Below are 19,678 nucleotides of genomic sequence, written 5' to 3'. Positions count from 1 at the left end.
GAAACAGTAAATTTATTATGTATATTACGCTGGTAGGTGATTGCCAGTTTTGTCCTTTTTGCTAATTGCTGTCTTATGCCAACTCTCTCTCTCTCTCTCTCTCTCTCTCTCTCTCTCTCATACAATAATATGATATACAGTATATACCCACTTTTTCAAGCATTACCAAACAAGTATGTGTTATCAGTTTTTTGTTGTGCTATTAGTTTAAAAGAAATGTTGTAATGCCTAATTTAGTCGTTTTCTTCACAATATCATTTTCTCTACGTGTTATCAGTTTTTGCTGGCATTAGCTAAGAAATGTAATGCTAATTATAAGGTGATCGTCATTTTCTTTACAAATGATTTTCATAATACTTTCACGTGGTGGATAGTAACAAAACATACGTGAATATTAGGTCGTCTTTCTACATGGTATTTGTGGTAGAGAATGTCTAGCGTGGCCCTGCAAGGGAATATTGATGTGAGGGTTAAAAAAAAAAAAAAAAAAAACACATGAGAGGCTTGTTATTGTGTACGGTAGTAAGAGGACAAAATACCTATATATGGGTACGAGATAGATTATTAACATTTGACTTTTAACTCCATATATTTTTATAAGTGCCTTAATGAATGAAGGGTAGTTGGTGTGGCTGCAAGGATGTTATAACGTGAGGGTACCTAAAAAGCTAACTATTAAGAGATGCTTGTTACGGTAGAAAGGGGGACAAAATCTATATGAATGTAAGATTGATTATTAACACTTGACTAGCCCATACTTTTATAACCAACCACTTAATTTCATGTATTGCATAATGGTTTCATCAACCACCCAATGCACCTTGCAGTCTTGCAGTACACGGCACGTAGCTCTTTATCTTATCAGTTTGTATTTACACAGCATTTAATCATAGCCATACATCTGGAATTTCTTTTACCACACTTTTCCTTCTATTTCATAATATTGCACACCTGTTTCATCACCAACAAACAGTTAAGCGCCTCGCCTCACGCCTCCCTCAGGGCCGCAGTAGGTGGCGCGGCGGTCGGTTTGTTCGACTTCGGCTGTCCTGCAGACGTAAACACTTGGCACCACATGGCACAACGGCGTGAGGCCCTCGTGGCACTGTGCTAACCAAAGGGCACGTCAAGAGGCATCCAAACAACCACTGGTGCGATTAGAGTGTGTTTGTAGTCCACCAGGCCTCCAGAAACCAGGTGTTACAGGTAAATAATGGGGAGAGTGGTGTGTTGGATGGCTTAGGGACAGCCGGTGCAGTGTGTTGTATCTCGTGTGGTGAAAGGTGTTTAAGGAGGCGTAAAAGTATTATTCTTGGGCATGAAATGTGTGGGAAAATGATAACGGCGTGTTTGTTCATTTCAGCGTCCTTTGAAAATCTCAGTATATATTTCTTATTTATTTATTTATTTATGTATTTTGAAGTGCAGACCGTTGGCGTGGACTATTTGAAAAGGTTTGTCAAATTTACATACTCTTCATAAATTGTCCAGGGCTATAGACAAAATTAGAAGTTAGTGCCCGTTATTAACCATGCGCGTAGACAGCTGGACGTAACCATATCCATGTTTACCCACGGAGTCAGCAGTACATGTTGCTTCAGTAAGGCACATATTTCAGAAACTGATTACTACCTCCACTGTGTAGGTTGAGTATGTTGATTGATGAAATGAATCAGCAACTTTAAGATTAGATGACCTAGAGGTCACCTGGTCTGTAGTACTCCTCTAGTGTCACTGTGTCTAAGACAGCAGTCTACAGTGAGGTTTGATTTGGAGGAATTATTGCAGTTTCAACCAATGCGCCACACGTAACTATACACATTCTCACGGTCTAGATCATACTTCTATGAGCATTTCTAACCCCATTTTACCCTATTGGAAATGAGTAATGACTTCAGGAAAAAATTTATAATGATTTATGACAATTTTACATCCGGATCCTTCCACAGCAGTCAGTCAGAGGGTACTGAGTGTGTTCATGTGTTTGTTATTAATATTGTGCAGTTGCTGTAGCAGTCTGTCAGTCAAGTTAGGTTAGGTTAGGTTTTTGGTTTCTCCACCCTAAAACCTCGCTTTTTCAGGAGGTTCACAAGCTTGTTAGACAGAGAAAAAGAAATGTAAGATGGGTATATTGGTTGAAACTGCAAATTTACCAATTTGGAAATATCTTTTACTCTTGTGACCTGAGGAGAGTGCCTGTGCCAGTTGGGGCCATCCATGCTGTACATTAGAGCTTGTTGTGTTTTGAAAATTACATTGCAATGCTACAGTGCCATATCTTATTTCTATGTTTCTCTGTTTCCCAGCACACTACAAGCTTGGGAACCCACTAGAAAAGTGGATTAGGGGGAAAACAAATACCTTTTAACTTTATTAATTTTGGCCAATGGATGTGTTCCATGTAGCTACTTGTATTATTTTATTTACCTACTTGTATTGTACAGGGTTCAAGTGAGGCTCATAGTGTCCTCTGTCCATATCTCCATGTATCTAATTTTTCTTTAAAGCTATGCACAGTATGTGCTGCAGCAACTTCATCATTCAAAGCATTCCACTTTTCCACTGTTCTATGTAGAAAACTGTATTTTCCAATATCCTTCACGCGCTGCCTCTTCCTGGTCTTCTATGCATGTCCTCTTGTCCTTCCAGCTTCAGTCACCAGCACCAGGTCTTTCTTGTCTATCTTGATTTTTTTCAATGCCATTAACTAAATTTATACATCTTTCCCTTCTGTCTTGTAAGGTTGGCAGTCCTATTTCCTTCAGCCTTTCTTTACATGTTAGGTCCTTTACTTTCGGCACCATCTTTGTAGCTATCCTCTGGATCCATTCTGATTTTCTTATATCCTTTTTGAAGCTCGGTGACCACACCACTGCTGCATATTCCAACTGTGGACGTATCATATTCATAATATTTTTTTTTCATCATATCCTTGTCCAGGTACTGAAATGCCACCCTAATTTTAATCAACATTTTATATGTTGTTCCATATATTTTACTTATGTGTTTTTCGGGGTTCAGAGTTTCCTGTATAACCACTCCCAGATCTTTTTCATCTTTAGTCCTCATTATTTGTTCCTCTCCCATCAGATAGTTCCATATTGGTCTTCTCTTACTCTTTCCTAATTCTATTATTACATGGCATTTTTTGGCATTGAATTCAACTTCCACTTATTACTCCACTCATAAATTTTGTCTATACAGGGTATCCTTGCAATTTGACAGGGTTAGGGTGGTTTTTCATCGGTTGAATCAGCGTTTATTCTAATCGTGAAGCAATTTTTTCCATAAGATACATAAGAATTAGGGGGATAGGGACCAACCTCCAGCCTAGACCCCCTCAAAACATCACTATAACCTCTAAAAAACACTAACTTAGACTAAATCAGTACTATTAAAGGCTTCATTTATATCTAGTTTTTTTTTTTTTTCTTATTAAACACATTAGGGTGCTGTACAGTACAGTTTTGGAAATAAAAACACTTGTAGCAGTCTCACGGTACTTGTCCCTGTTCTTCTAGATTGTTGATACTGTTGATCTAGGAACACCCATTTGAAAGGTAGGAAATTGTGCTTCTTAGGGCTGGGGCTGGAGGTGGCTTTCAGTCGTCTTGAGTCAGACAAAACGCACCGTTTTCCTCTAGCTTTTTTGTCAGATTAAGATCTATGGTTTCTAATTAACACTTTTATAATAAAATAAATTTTCTTGTTAATTGGAGTGATGCTATAATCTCAAATTAATAGAATTTTGATAAGCAGATGTAAATACATTTGTATATATATATATTTTTTGTCCTAGCCTAACAGTGAAAAGTAGTTCAGTTGTTTGTTTATATTTCTTTGGGATTGCGATGTTCCAAAACAGAACTTCCAAGGAACAATTGGCCAAGATGAGCAGCTCTGTTGTTTATGAGTGGACAAAGCTGTCTGAAGAGTTTCTCGTAGGGAGCATTAACCCTTAACGTACAGTGATTGTTTCAGGACGATTGTAGTGTCACGTGCGGAGAAGCGAGGATCATTCCAGGAATCATGATTTTTCCTCGCTAAACGTTTGAATCTCTCCCCCTCACTATCAGTCTTGGGGCAAGTGGAGGTATCTGGCATCTTTTTTCTCTTGCCTCCTTGAGCATTGAGACATATAATCCCTCGCAATAGGTCATCTTTTTCCATTTTGAGGCGACATCTGTCAACCCCCGTGACCTGGACGGAAGAAACGGTACTCTGAGTGATGTTATGTCAGTGTTACTCGGTAGTGACATTGAGGACAGTGATGAAAATGAAGACAGTGATTTTTTTTATCGAGATAGAAGAAAGTAAAGACTTCAGTAATGATTCTGATAGTGATCTGGGAGACAGACCAACCCTCACAGCGACGTTCATAAACCTCCTCACGTACTCCCCACGAGCAATGCGTTAGTGTGTGTCACCCATGGTTGCCTCTACAGGGCTGTGCTTGTCTGCCAAGTCACATGAATCCCATTGCTAATAAGAGTTGCCAGATTCCAATTATTATAGAAATCCACAATACTTGTAATATGTGGTTTCTTTTTCTTTTCCTGTTTTGCACATCATTTCATATATCTGAGTTCCCATTTTCTTGACATGAAAGTGTAAAAGTTCCTACTTTTACATTAAATTCAAATACCCAAAAGAGAGAGAGAGAGAGAGAGAGAGAGAGAGAGAGAGAGAGAGAGAGAGAGAGAGAGAGAGAGAGCGCGCGGTGTTATCGGAGCTTGGGGGGTATTTCTTAGCGGCGGGTTCTGCCATGGGTTCGGGGATAATTTTTTGATATGCAGTAACGTTGCTCTCAGAGGTCATAACATGTTGAAAACATGTTATGCTTTTATAAGGAAAAAATATTTTTAGCATTTTTGACAGGTGTGATTTTTCCTCGCTGTAACAGACAGAAAGTAAATCAACCCCCCGTATTTTAAGGGTTAAAGGCCAAAAATAGCAACGAAAAATTAGCAACGGCTTGCTGGGGATGAAGGGGCCGCCATGTTTGTTTATAGTTGACAAACGCGACAAAGGGGGAAGCGAGCTTGTGTGAAATTGGGGTGGCTGCAAATTTGACCTGGTGGGTGGTGCGTGAGATATGAATGTCGAATTGGCAAGTCAGTTGGTCGAACTTTGAGGATTAGGTATTAATTAAATGAGTTTGAATTGGCGATAATCGAACTGCGAACGGTTGAATCACGAGGATCCCCTGTATCTTCCTGCAGTAGCAAACAGTCTTCTTGGATCTTAATTACTCACAACAATTTTGCATCATCAGCAATCAAATTAATATAACTGGTCATTCCATACTGTATGTCATTTACATATGGGAGCTAACACTGACCCTTGTGGCACTCCACATGATACTTTACTCCAGGATGTGTATGTATCCCTGATCACAGTTTTCATCTCTCTCTCTGTCCTTTAAGTAATCCCTTATCCAATCTAATATTATTCCTCTCAGTCCTCTATGTTCTTCAATTTCCAAAGTAGTCTGTTATGAGAGACTTTATCAAAAGCCTTTTTTTTATGTCCAGGTACACAGTGTCCACCCATCCATCTCTGCTCTACAGTCCTTCCACTGCTCTTGAGTAGAAACTTAATAAATTGAACACACATGACCTTCCTGTCCTGAACCAAAATTATCTGTTCGATATTACTTGTTTTTTTTCCTGATATTTAACCCATTTTTCTTTGATAACAATTTCACATATCTTCCCCACGATACTTGTAAGTGACACCGATCTGTAATTTAATGGCTCAGTTGACTTTTCTCCTTTGAATATTGGGATTATGTTACCTCTCTTCTATTCCAGTGGTACTCTCCCTTCTTTTAATGAGCTTGTAACTATTCCCAAACTGGTTCTAATAACTGATCTTTACATTCCTTTAGTGCCCAACCCAACACATCATCCAGTCCCATTGCTTTTCTGCATGTCTGGCATCCAAATTTTCTAGTACTCTTCCAATTTTTTCTTTGTGCTCTATGATTTCCTGCAAGCCTTGACAATGCAATGTCCTATTTGATTCTGTAAAATTCTTGAAACTCTCATTCATTATTTCACTTATTTCTTCTGCTGTTTGGTATGTCTTCCCTCCTTTAACAATTTTTTTTATTTCTTCCTTATTTGTCATCTTACCATTTATATACTTGTAGAAAAGCTTGTGTTCATCTTCGCTTTTCTGCACCACATCTTTCTCAAAGTGTCTTTCTTCCTCTCTCTCCTTGCTCTAATTTATTAATTTCTCGCATCCTTATACTGCTGTCTGGTACTTTTATTTCTCTGCTTTCTGAGTTTCTTCCAGGCTTTATCTTTTTCCCTCTTAGCTTATGAACATCTGCCATTGTACCAGGCTTGTATACTCTTCCTTACTCTATAGATTGGTATGTATTTCCTCACTCCCTCAATATACTTCTGTAAGAATAGTTCATAATTCCCCTGTACTGTCTTGCTGTTCATAATATTCTTCCATTCTATGCCACCAAAAAATTGTCTTAACTTTACAAAATTTGCTCTTCCATAATTTTGTCTCTCTTTTTTGTAGTCCTCCCTGTATCTTATCACATCCTCTTCCTGCATTTCCAATACTAATGTGACATGGTCACTTCTCATTGGACTCTGGTATTGTATGCTGGGACGAGACTCCACCTTCTTTTGAAAACTAGGTCAAGCAATGATGGTTCTTTTTCCCCTCTGTACTGTGTTGATTCTTCCACCCACTGATCCAGTGTATTCACCATAGTTAACTGTAACAACTCCTCACTCCACGATCCAGCATTACCCATTACTTACATCTCTCTCTAGTTTACTCTTTTACAGTTAAAGTCTCCCACTAACAGTATTTTTTCCATCTCTTCTTATCATATAATCACCTCTCCTTGCATTTTCTAATTTTCCTCAGTTCTCCATGTATTTGTCTTAGGTGGTACATATGTGACTATGATTATCCATTTTTTCCCTTCTTCCGTCTTGATTGTTACTCCCATAAGTTCCTCCATGCCATCACCATAGTGCACTTCCTCTACACATTTTCAGGAACTATTATTAACACTTCTTCCTCCCCTTTTCCCTTTCTGTCTCTTCTCTAGCTTTTATATCCCTCTTCCTAAAGTTAATATGGTCCTCCTCCTTTAGCTTTGTTTCTACAATGCACATTACATCTGGTCTTTTCTCCTTCAAGTAGTCTCTAACCTCCAACACACTGGACAGCAACCCATCTATATTTATATAAGTCACTCTTAATTTCTTGCCTCTTCCATTATCTCCTTTTTTTTTTTCTCAAAGATTTCACTTATTCAGTCTCATATTTATAACTCTCCATTAGAATTTCTTCTTCTTGAACTCTCCTTTTCATGTTTTTTTTTTCTTAGCTTCATTTCTTAACATTCTGCTTTTCTATCTATTCCAGGTTCATATCTCTTTTCATCCATATATCTGTAAATTCAGTATCTTCAGCTTCAGCTGTTCTTGCCGTTATCTTCTCCGCCGCCACTTGAGATCTCTTTCTCACTTTCAGTGGTTTCTTTCCCCCTTCACTAAACTTTCCCAATCTGATCACTTCCTCCGCCTGTTGTTCCAATCCCTGTGTGCTGTCCTGAACAAACTTAATAACACTCTTAGCCAACTCTCTCTCTCTCTCTCTCTCTCTCTCATGAACTTGATAGTTTTTTTTTTCTTTCAGCCCAAAAATTAGGATACGTTTCCTCTTGTCCACTGTGTTCTTCACCAAATCTTCCTTTTCCTTAATTATTTGTATTACTGTGTCCTTTGTCTTTTCTTCTATCTGCCTCTTGACTACCTCTGAAAATTTTACTTTTTCTTCTTCCTGATCCTTCCTCCAGGCACTTCTTAATTCCTTCAATTTGATCTCATCTATTCAACTTTCAACTTTGCCTGACCCATCCTGAATTTTCTCTTGTAGGTGTTTTAATAATTCCTCTTATTTGCTGCATGAAGCCATTAATAAACCATTTTGTTTCTTTAACTCCTCCATCTCTTCTTTCATCACTTGGTTTACTTCTCTTACTTCCTCACATTATTCTAGTCTCTCCTTTAGTTCAGTGTTTTCTTTTATTAATCTGTCTTGTTTTTTGAGGATACTTGAGAGTACTTCCTTCCTATATCTCATCTCCCTCTCCTTGGCAGTGTTTTCCTCTCCCAATCTCCTCCAGCCTACTGGTGTCAATAACTATTGTGATTTCAATAATTCTTGGGTTCTCCAGACATGACAAATGTTTTGAAAACATACGTTTGGCAGTGCTATGTACTTGTCACTACTTAATGTAGATTCAGTAGCTACAGTTAGTTTTGTTCCAAACTTCCCTTCAGAATAATATACCAAATTTGCTTGCATCATTTCTGCCATTTAAACCACCACAGTTCTATTTAATGTACTGCCTCCTGTCAATATTAACGTGCATGAATTGAGCCAGTCACCTTGAGAGAAGTCGGCATTTTATAAATAGTAGGTAATATATGTCATCCCATCAAAGACCATATGATGATGGGAAACAGTCTTTATTTGGTCAAGGGTTAGAGTAAGTAGATGTTAGCCAACCTTGGCTTGTATACAATGAACATGTATTAAGGTATTAATCTGACAGATGAGGCTGCTGTCACTCTGATGACAGTAAGTGAAACTGACCCAGATTGATGATTTGAGTTACACTATCAGGACGTTAAATTTAGCATTAGGTTTCTTGTATCCTATTCTTATTCATAATCATGATGCTGTAGTACACTTTTCTTGCATGCAAATGTATTCTCATAGTCTTATCACAACAATCTGAATATTGGTTTTGATTATTTACTATATATAATAGTGTGCAGAAGAATATCTCTACAAGTAAATTTCCTGTTGTGTGTGTCTGTCCAGGGTGCAGATCAGAGACAATGTTTCAGCTAGCTGAGATCCGCCACATGGTGCGCATCCCTCCATGGCTCTTTGGCCAGACACTCAATGATGCTGTTATTGAAGAACTCAACCGCAAATTAGCAAATAAGGTTTGTCTTTATCTAGTATTTAATTTATTTGAAATTTGTTTATTTTCTTTTGCCTAACCTTCCTGTGACAGTGTGGGGGTAGAGAGAAAACTGTATCTAAAATTTGTCAACAATAACTCTGCTTCTAAGAAAGATTTTGATTTCAACTAAGTTTCAGATGAAACATCTGCCCTTCAGAATTTTATTGACCAACGATGAATAAAAAGAATATGGTGTATTTTATTGCATGACTTGGGGTTTGAATCTTGATAAAAGTAAATAATGAAGTCTTTAAGATCTTCCTGTTATCACAACAGCAAAAAGAGATTAGTATAACACTACTACTACTACTACTACTACTACTACTACTACTACTACTACTACTACTACTACTACTACTACTACTACTACTACTACTACTACTACTACTACTACTACTACTACTACCATTAATAACGATACAATGAACTACATGAAGTAAAAGTACCATAGGCTCAGTGTAATGAAAAAATGGAAGAAAATGTTAATATTAGTATAGTTCATATTTATTTTTGACAGATCTGATGATTATAAGAAGTGAGAGGTTGCCTCACAGTTTCTCCAACCTCCTTTCCCTCACAGGTAGTGCTCAATGTGGGCCTCTGCATCGCCCTGTTTGACATCACCTCCTTGGGCGACTCATACATTTTCCCAGGAGACGGGGCCTCACACACTCGCGTCACCTTCAGATATGTGGTGTTCCGCCCTTTCCTGGAGGAGATTTTGGAGGGTGTCATCAAGTCTGCCAATGCTGATGGAATACAAGGTGATTTGCAAGTCTTCAAACACAAGTGTTGATCTATTTTTACATCTAGTTGCTTCATACATTTTGGATTTTAGATTTCATTGTTTTCTCATTTCTATGAACACTTGAAAACAAGGATTCCTTTGCAGGGTATTTGCATATGTATCATTAAAAATGGAATGGCATCTTTACCAAGGTGTAAGTCAGATATACTCTAGACATATTATGTATTCTCATACTTGATATTCTATGATCTTGAGTAATACATACATTTATCCACATATCTAAAAAGCTTTTTTGATTCATAGTACTGGTGAACACTACCTAACAATATGTTCAGCTGCCATGAAGTTTGTGTGATCAGATTAATTGTACCCAACTCAGGAAAGAAAGAGACCAGATTAAATTTTGTATCACTGGTTTCAGAGTTATTGTCTTTTAGAATCTTATTTTTTTTTCTAGGGAACTGTTACACTGTTTAGGCAAAAACTTACTAAAGTGCAGTCTTGACAGCAGTAACTAATATATGTACAGTACATATGTATGTGATTTTTTATCTACTTATTTATTTGTTTATTTTTTTATTATTATTGTGCAATTCTAACCAAACTTACATTTATTAATTATTTCATTAGGGACTTGCATTACCTTGCATTTATAAAAAGAAATAATAATTGTCATAAAATTTAAGATGCTAGATATGTTAAGGAAAGATTTTGACATGTTCTTCATAGTAATGTTTCTTTTATACATTTAGTGGCATATCCTATAAATATTTCTGCAGATTTGACATTGTTTACAATCTAAAAGAGCACAATGAAGTACATGGATAGATTGTGCAGGATTTTTCAGGTGTTGATATTGGATTAATAAGTGTCTTGTGATGTTGAAGCCAATCTTGAACACTGATCTTAGGCTGTCTCCTTCCGTGTTGCAGTAAGCTTGGGATTCTATGATGATGTTTACATTAGAAGGGACTCCATGATGGCCAACTCACACTTTGATGAGACAGATCAGACCTGGGTGTGGGACTACCAAACTGAAGATGACACCCACCACTTGTTCATGGATATTGGTGAGAGAGAGAGAGAGAGAGAGAGAGAGAGAGAGAGAGAGAGAGAGAGAGAGAGAGAGAGAGAATCCGTCTTAACTAACTTGATGTAAATAAGCTTTTTTTTTGGGGGGGAATACCTTTTGTCTACTTGAAGGATGATTCAGACCCTTTTATATATCTTATACATGAACAGTCTTTCTGATGAGCATGTTGATTATGTACTGTACCTTGAGTTCAAGAGCAGTCCTATTTCAATATAGTACAGTGGACATTTGGACTTCAAACAAAAATTTCAAAAATTTTAACCTTAGAGGTCAAACAAACTTTGGACATTGAAAAAACCCAAAGGCAGCCTAATCCGAGTGACACTGGCGCCAATGGCAGGAGGTAAACATCAGTTCCCTGTTTGTTTTGGTTCCATGTTGTTGCCGTGCTCTTATTCCCTGCTGGGGTCAGGACATTTGACCAGTTTTTCATTTGACTAGTCACTTTACCAGGTAGGATGGTTGAGAAATATTTCATACAAGTACACTGATCTCGTAACTAACAAAAATACTTCTTAACTATTGTAGTGACAAGGTGTAAGAGACATGTGCTATGCGTGCCATGAAGCTTGCCACCTGAAGAAAGAAAAATGATACTGATTTTACATTCTTCAATTCTTATTCAGTAAAAACCTGTGGTCTTGGAACAGATTAAGATAATTTACATTGTTTCCTATGGGGAAAACAGTATTGGATCTCGAACAATTCAGGCATCAGACAGTCTTCTGGAACAAATTATGTTCGAAGTCCGAGGGTCCACTGTACTTTAAAATTCTTGTAAGTAATATATACCTTCATATGACATTGTCTGAAGGTATTTTTCTATGAACAGAATTAAATTAAAATTAGTATGTGACTAGATGAAACTTGTGCTTATTCTGTGTTTGTGATGGAATGCTTCCATGCAGTTTTAGACACAGTTAAAAGATAAAAGCAACAGATAATTTTTTTTACCAGGTGGAAGGATCCGCTTTAAGGTTGTTGCTGAACAGTTCTTGGACACCACTCCCACTGGACCAAACCTTGCTGCAGGAGACAGTGCTGTGTCTGACAGGAAGGAGGGTAAAATTCCATACATTGTGTATGTAAGTATCAGTTTGACTCGTCACACCTTTCTTGCATAGGCTGTGGCTGGAATTAATAAGAAAATTAGAGAAAGGAGCTAGAGTTGCAAATATTTGTGAGGAGTATGGTATGGCCAAGCAATCTATGTTGGACATTAGGACATCAAAAGATAAGCTGGTAGAATATTCTGCCAAATACTGTAAGGATGCATCATCAAGTAAAAGTGGTAAGATGCACCAAGGAAAAATGTAAGAAGTGGAAAAGATGCTGCATTAGATACCGTCAAGCTCCTGATAGGACTCCTGGCTAAGGGACTACCACTCTGTAGGAACAACAATGTACAAATATCACCTGCAACACAAACACTTGCAACTCTAGCTCCTTTCTCTAATTTTCTTATTAATTCCAGGTTTTGTCACAGCCAAGGCCACTCACTTTTGCCTAAACCCTTGGAAGACATAGTTAACAGTTCTAAGGCACTGAAAAATGTACAAACTTGCTTACTGATACCACACAATACACAGTGTTCACTAGTGTCAGCTGGACTTGTTTATAACTGCTTGCTGCAGCGGCACTGCCATCTATTGGCTATTTCTAGAAGTGTGCGAAGTTTGCATTGTTTCGTTTGAATTAATTTGTTCGCCGTCTAGACTCAAAGTACTAAATTATTATGTGGACACTTTCCGGATTAAACGAGGGTCGAGTGTAGTGTTCAATATGACATAACCTTCCAGACAACTATCCCTCTTCTTCAGTGACACTTATATGTCCATGTCTTCTACACTGAATATCTTCAGTTTGTCCTTTAATTATAATATAAACTGGAAACTTCACATCTCAACTCTTGCTAAAACAGCTTTTATATAGTTAGGTATTCTAAGGTATCTTCACTAGTTTTTCTCACCCCCCTCCAACTGCTAACTCTGTACAAGGACCATATCCCCCCCATGTATGGAGTTCTCTTCACATGTATGGGATGGTTATACTCACACAGTTTTATTAGATAGGGTGGAATCAAAAGCCTTTCATCTTATCAATTCCTCTTCTCTAACTAACTGTCTTGAGTCTCTTTCTCACATGTTGCTTCTCTTGCTTCCTTCTACTGCTGTTCTCATGCTAATTGCTCTTCTGATTTTGCTAACTGTATACCTCCCCTCCTCCTGTGGCTTTGCTGCAGAAGGCTTTCTTCTTCATCTCACCCATACTTACCCTACTGTCCAACTCTCTAATACAAAAGTTAACCAGTACTCTCAATCATTCATAACTTTCTCTGGTAAACTCTGGAACTCCATATCTGCTTCTGTATTTCTAACATCGTATGATTAGATTTCATTTAAGAGGGAGGTTACAAGACATCCGTTTTTACTTTTGGACCTGCAAGAGGACTAGCAATTTTTTTTTTTTTTTATTATTATTTTCTTTTTTTATGTTGCTCTTGGTCAGTTTTCCCCTCTTACATAAAAGAGTATTTCTTTGAGTATGTTGGTACATATCCATATTACAGTAAACCTCTTTTTATTGCAGTTATCACCCATTCACTTTTTCCCCTTTTTTATTAGAATGTATTTCTGTAATAATGGAAATAAATCTCACTTTATCACAGAAAAATTACTATTATATTAGATGAGACACAAGCTAAATCCTGGTGTGGGGTTGAGGAAATACCTAGATGTATTAGTAGATAGTACACAATTGGCTAGAGCATTACCAGAAGCCAATCCGATCATATGGTCTTTTTTATTTTAACTTGCCTCTGATTGGCTGTTGAAGACATGTCTTCTTCAAAGACTTACTTTTGCTTATTTGCACACTTTGGAGGAGCTGTACGTGCTTGCTCTGCTTCACTGTGCAGTACATCATCAGCAGCAGCATTGCATTGCACAGCTGCTTTATCTTCATTCATGTCATCCCCCATCAGTGAGTACCTGTACTGATTTTTCTTACAAAGCCAATTAACTGACATCCATCCAGCGGGTCATGACGACTTACAGCTCGTGATGTGAAGGCAATTTTTCACTCCTATATGAGAACATGTATTAGATATGCATTCGATGTCTATCTGAGTTGAGTATCCAATTTCTCCCAGGTATGTTTTACTGGGAACAACTCAAGATATCAGGTGTCTATCCAAGTGCATGAGTGTCCATCTTCCACATACAGCTTGGTCAACAGTCTGAGATATATGAATCTTATTTGAGGCCACAAATCTATCTAACTTATCCAGTATTTCATAGACAGTATTTGGCCCCAACTTGGGCAAGGTTTAGGACATTTTAATTTCCAGACACCTGAACTTTTTTGTCTGAGTTTTTTTTTTTCCAGATTTTTTTTTATGAAGATCAGTTACCAAAAACAGGATATAAAGTTGGCTCAACTAGATCCAGACTTCATTTCATATCAATCACTTTAAGCATTACAGGTTGGGATTAATGATTCCCTCAAGCATTGCAAAGCAGTTTGTCATCAGCTTAGTAAAATTATTCCATATGTACATAGTGTGTCTATTCATTATATATACAGTCACTCCTAGTTTTTCTCAAATCCTGGAGGCTGAAATAAAGGCTAGTAATTTCTAAGTATTGTCTTGAACAAGCCAACCCCCCTTCCCCACCATATCCCAATACAAATGTTTGAAGTCTATCAAATGGTCTTGACTAGGAGGAAGAAATTAGCAGTCATGCCTAATTTTACATGCACCTTCTGTCTTCCTGTGTTAAGTTTTTCAACATTTATTGGCTTTTGCACTTGACATTGCCATCAAGCTTTTTTACAGCAGCATACATTTCTTATGTGATATTTACAAAATGTAATTGTTTTGGTTTTCCACAGGGTGCAATCAATGACCAAGGGCTTGGACTGGTGTCATGGTGGACTAATGCAGAAGAGGAACAGGAAGAGGAGGAGGTTGAGGAGGGAGAAGAGGCACTATGACCTCAGTGTATCTTGGCTCTATTAACTGTTTTATAAGGATCAAAGGTACGAGTATTATCTAGCTAGATTTTCTATGGAGATCCATGTTGTTACTCATTATGTTAATTTCTTTGGGAAATCTATTTGTATTCATTGTAACTTGGCTTTTCACATGTTGTTTCATAGTGGTAGTAGACATGCATGTCATTTGGGTAAACAATGTACTAACAGATTTACTGAAAAGTTGGGTTGTTATACTATATCGTTAATGATATTTGTTCATAGTGAAATTGTTAGTCGTCAAATTTCTTTTATCACTAAGTAGAATGAAAAGCTGCTCTAAAACTTAATTTCTCTATACAGTGGATTTTTGAGTTACAAGCACCACAACTTGGGAGAAATCCAAGATGCGAGTTGTCACATGGTCAATTTTTGCTTTGACTTGCGAGCTCCAGGTACGCTGTTGCTTGTTGGCACAATGAACGCCCAGCATCCCATGACTCACACATTTTTTTTTTTTTTTTTCTCTTCTTCCATCCTGGAAGCATTTCTTGTATTATGTCTGTGGTTTGTGCTGTTTGTGCTATTATTTTATCAAATTTCTTTTGCTTGACTAGGTGTTAAGAAGTGGCACTATGTAATGACACACATCTAATTCACTTCTTGAAACATTCTGAAAAGGAGGATGAAACAGGCCTCCTTGGACAGCTTTTTTTGTGAAATACCTTGCAGATGAGAAAGAGGAACAGATGGCAAAAAGCCCCCCCAAAAAAAGCAATGAAGAAAATTAAGCAAGAGTGAAGTAAAAAACAACAAAATTTATAGCAGTTAAGATCAGCAATAAAATGTAGTATTATGAGTGTAACTAGTAAGTTCAGTTCAATGATTAAGCAAGAGTTTATAGGAAACAAAAATAACTGATAAAGCACAAGACAAAATAAACCCTTCCCATCACTTCTGCCTACCTCCTCCACCCTCCACCTCCACTGGCATCTTCTGTTATCCCAAGTTGTCTGATATCCAAGATAAATATACTTTATAAAACCAGTTTAATTACATTCTCTTTGGTTAGGTTTTATTGTATTTTACATAATATTTGTTATTTATAAATACCTTTTTCCTACCTAAAAACCTAAAAAGAAATTTGGATGTTTTTTGGGTGGCTGGAAGAGATTAATGGTGTTTCAAGTTTTCAATTAATTTTGGTGGGGAAAATTTATTTGAGAAAAGCAAATAGAGATATGAGCTCCATCATGGGACAAATTAAACACACAACTCAAGGTACCACTGTATCTCATAATCATGTTTCAGTCTCTTGCATATCTTAACTTTTTCTGCACATGCAAAATGTTCAGAAAACATTTTCATTAAGTCCATGTAAATATAACAAGTAGTGTATGAAGATAAAGGAATTTTAACTATTGCCAAGATGGAACAGCTGGTGCTTTCTTTATATAAAGACATTTTTATGCAGATATTTATATATTGCTGCTTTGCTACAAAATTTTTGTACAAAGTTTATGCATGTGGCATTAGTACAGACATTTCAAGCTCACAATGGTATTCTTTTTTGTTGTTGTCATTTTATTGGTATTGGTGGTACAAGATGTCATGTACATACAGCTTTTGTACAGTTGTTATATTTTACCATATTTTCCAATAAGAGTCAGTCCTGTTTAATTGAAAGGTGCAGTATGAACAACTACTTTGATTAAGGCAAAATCAGGTAACTAGGATTATATTTACAAATTTTCTTTAATGAGTGGAGATCTAGACAAAGTTTGGCCCAAACAACATTATAGTGTCACATTTACTGAAGAACTTTTAGTAGTTATAAAACTACAATGGCACTGACATTCCAAATGCTCACACCACCCCTTCCATTCACAGCAGTGCTCTCAGCTCTACCCCTCTATCATCTTTCCACCACCTGCACACCTCACACTTCCTACATGTTATCATTGCATTGTCACTTGGAAATCTTGCATTTCCAAGTCTTTTCCTCCTGAATCTAAGGCCTTGGCATTATCAAGAAGCCAACAAAGAATTATTACCAATCTTTTCCACTTATTTCTGGCAGTAAACTATCTAACTTCACATGCACCACCACAACAAGCTGCACCAACCACAGTGTTACATCTACATAGGTTTGTGATTCTTCTATCAGGAATGTATGTCTTACATTAGGTAATCTCAGATAAGTTGTTATCATAATTTTACAAATTGTGTTCTGTGACTATACTCTTCCATTTGGCTAATGTTTTCTCTAGGAAATGTTTACATGTTTTTTTTTGCTGACTTGACATTGTTGGGACCTCCACTCTAAACCCAAATTGCCAAGTGACACTTCAGTCACTTCACTGAAGGATATTCCTGTGATAACACAAGATGTGTGTGTGTGTCATTTAATTTTAAGTCTTGAGTGAAGGTTGTGTGTAGAGCTAGTGCATGTAGTTTTGTGTGGAGGAAGAATTGTCTTTAGAGGGCAGCCTATGACTGCCTCTTGTGATGTAAGACACAAAGGGAAAGGTTCAGTGAGATCATACTGGCTTTAATGAAAGTTCAAAGCACTTGAACTAGTGCTTTATACCTTATTAAGAGTAATTAGGGTTTAGGTAGGTGATTACTGCCTGCTAGCTCTAGTTTGTAGCCGCCAGTGGAGAGTGAAATAAAAAGTCTAACCAAAGATTAAGGATTTGCACATAGCAATGTACAAAATTTAAATTGTGCTTCAGATTTTGCTCACTTTAGATGTATTTGTGTATCTGTTAGTTCCGGTCATGAAAATTCAGCTGTGCGAGATCTTCATATTATCAATATTCATTTAAACAGGATTCAACTGTATTCTTATCATTTCTATCCATGCTTTGTTATTTCCAAAGAAACTGACAACTGTCAAAAGTTGTGGCACTGAGGTCTTATATATGATATATGATAAGTACAATTAATGTAATTTAGATATAGGAGACACTACATACCTAAAGAATATGCATTCTCTCTCTCTCTCTCTCTAAGATACTTTTGGCTAAACTTCAAAACTGTATGGTTTATAGCCTCAAAATTTTTTTTAATTATTTATTTATTTTTTTTTCTGGTCATTGTTCCAATGTTCCAAAAGTGAGGTGCAAGAAAGAAGAAAATAACTTAAGCTCATTCTTGCTGTTTACATCCTCTTAAAGATTTTTTCTTATTCTTATCGAGTTTCAGAAACAATGAGTGGGTAATCACACAGTATTCTCTCTCTCTCTTTTTTAACATGGAAAATGAAAAATAGCACTTATTATTTCTAACATAGTGGAGACTCAATACTTGAACTTAATTCCAAATAGCTGTTCAAGTATCAAAAAGTTTGACTACTGATACCTATAAATCAGATAATTTGTTTTAACCTTAGCAAAACCTTAAGATTACAAAAACTTCAATGTAATTTTTTTATAATTTTTATTTGCACTTACTGTAAGTGAAGGCTGGTGATGGATAACATAGATGAGGTGGGAAGAAGGGTGGGTAAGAGGAGGGAGGTTATTCGTCGGAGGACGAGCCACCATCCATGAAAGCGTATGGTAACTTGTCTCCTGATGTGATTCCTGTGAACTCACTAGTGGAAGGCTGTGGCTCAATAACACTAGCACTCACTAGATTCCTTATTTTCACCAGTAATAAGCCTCTTTGGTGCCATTGTAAGTTTCCAAATGAAAAACTACAGCCAGAATGCAATAGAATGTTGTTGCTCTTGCAACCACTACATGATAACTGGTGGTGGCAAGGAGGGAGAGGCCAGGGAGCCTTTGTTTACAACCACGTGTGTGGACATTTGAGTATCATAAAGTTTGACCTCAAAGGTGTTTGAATATTGAGTCTTCACTGTAATGGTTTTACAATTAGTTCACAGTATTCCTTTGATGCACTTACTACATATACAGTGATAGGTATGTAGCATTGTGCCTGCTGTCAACCACAAATAGGGTCAGTTTATATTATGTGCTTATTGTTATCACTTTTGTGTTTATTTATTCTATAATCATTTAATTAAACATCTTGATTCTTTATATGGGCCTTTTCACTCCCACAAGGCATTCTCACCAATTTCACATTATGCAAGATTCTTATGTTGCCCTTTTATTAGTTTAGTTTCAAATACTCTTTCAAATTCAGGAAAAGCAGCCCCATTTATCATCATCATTCATTTCAGAATACTCAATCCACTTTGCTTAAAATGTACATCAGCTTTCCATCAATCACATCTTACATAAGGAAAAGAAGAAAAAGTAAAGTATCTAGTAGAGGATGTATCAGTAAGGATATTTTTAGTTTATTATTTATTTATAGAGCATGAAAATATCTACCATGAAGGCAGAAATATCCCTAAAGAATATTAGCTTTTGCAAATGAGAGTAATCAGCATTATAGTTATTGTCCATTACAAATGGCAGCTTGAAAATGTAAATAAGTTATTTTAGTGTATTAATGAAGTAAATCCACAAAATTGTTCTCATATAACAGAGCATTGAATATGTTACTATACTTGGTAATTGGATAATGATTATGAGTGAAAACTTTATTCATAGTAATGGACATGAAAATATAAATAGAATGTTATTCATATTAAGAGAGGTCAAAGAGCTTAGTTCAGGTTATTTGCCAAAACTTTTACACCCAACCTTTAGGTCAGGAATCACAGGCTGTATTTCTGTTCCCAAGGTTGGATGACATATTGCCTTCGCCATACTATGGAAACAGTGGTACATAATTAATGCAGATTTCATCAATAGAAAAGGAATGTCTTAAGTAATACATGAAAATGGGTTCAGTAAACAGTAATTTCAATTTGTGGTAAGGT

General features: G+C 36.8%; 1 protein-coding gene across 1 annotated transcript; it reads left to right on the top strand.

Annotated features, from left to right (window-relative positions):
• Positions 1 to 986: 986 nt before the first annotated feature.
• Positions 987 to 18,887, top strand: LOC123513965 (DNA-directed RNA polymerase III subunit RPC8-like). The gene is made up of 6 exons (XM_045271468.1): positions 987 to 1,206; positions 8,875 to 9,002; positions 9,603 to 9,786; positions 10,703 to 10,840; positions 11,821 to 11,948; positions 14,758 to 18,887. The coding sequence occupies exons 2-6, from the start codon at positions 8,892 to 8,894 to the stop codon at positions 14,857 to 14,859; spliced, it is 663 nt and encodes a 220-aa protein (XP_045127403.1). The 5' UTR covers positions 987 to 1,206; positions 8,875 to 8,891; the 3' UTR covers positions 14,860 to 18,887.
• Positions 18,888 to 19,678: the final 791 nt, after the last annotated feature.

Source organism: Portunus trituberculatus, chromosome 37 (genome assembly GCF_017591435.1).
Source record: "Portunus trituberculatus isolate SZX2019 chromosome 37, ASM1759143v1, whole genome shotgun sequence".
Taxonomy (NCBI): Eukaryota; Metazoa; Arthropoda; class Malacostraca; order Decapoda; family Portunidae; genus Portunus; species Portunus trituberculatus.
The sequence above is the reverse complement of the archived record's forward strand: the minus strand, read 5'-3'. Positions and strand labels throughout refer to the sequence as shown.

What these genes read in the sequence shown, in the direction of transcription:
- LOC123513965 (XM_045271468.1), top strand. Translation starts at nt 8,892, where the DNA reads ATGTTTCAGCTAGCTGAGATCCGCCACATGGTGCGCATCCCTCCATGG. An exon ending in CCACTTGTTCATGGATATTG is followed by an intron (nt 10,841 to 11,820) that starts GTGAGAGAGAGA and finishes TTTTTTTACCAG; the next exon opens with GTGGAAGGATCCGCTTTAAG. An exon ending in AAATTCCATACATTGTGTAT is followed by an intron (nt 11,949 to 14,757) that starts GTAAGTATCAGT and finishes GGTTTTCCACAG; the next exon opens with GGTGCAATCAATGACCAAGG.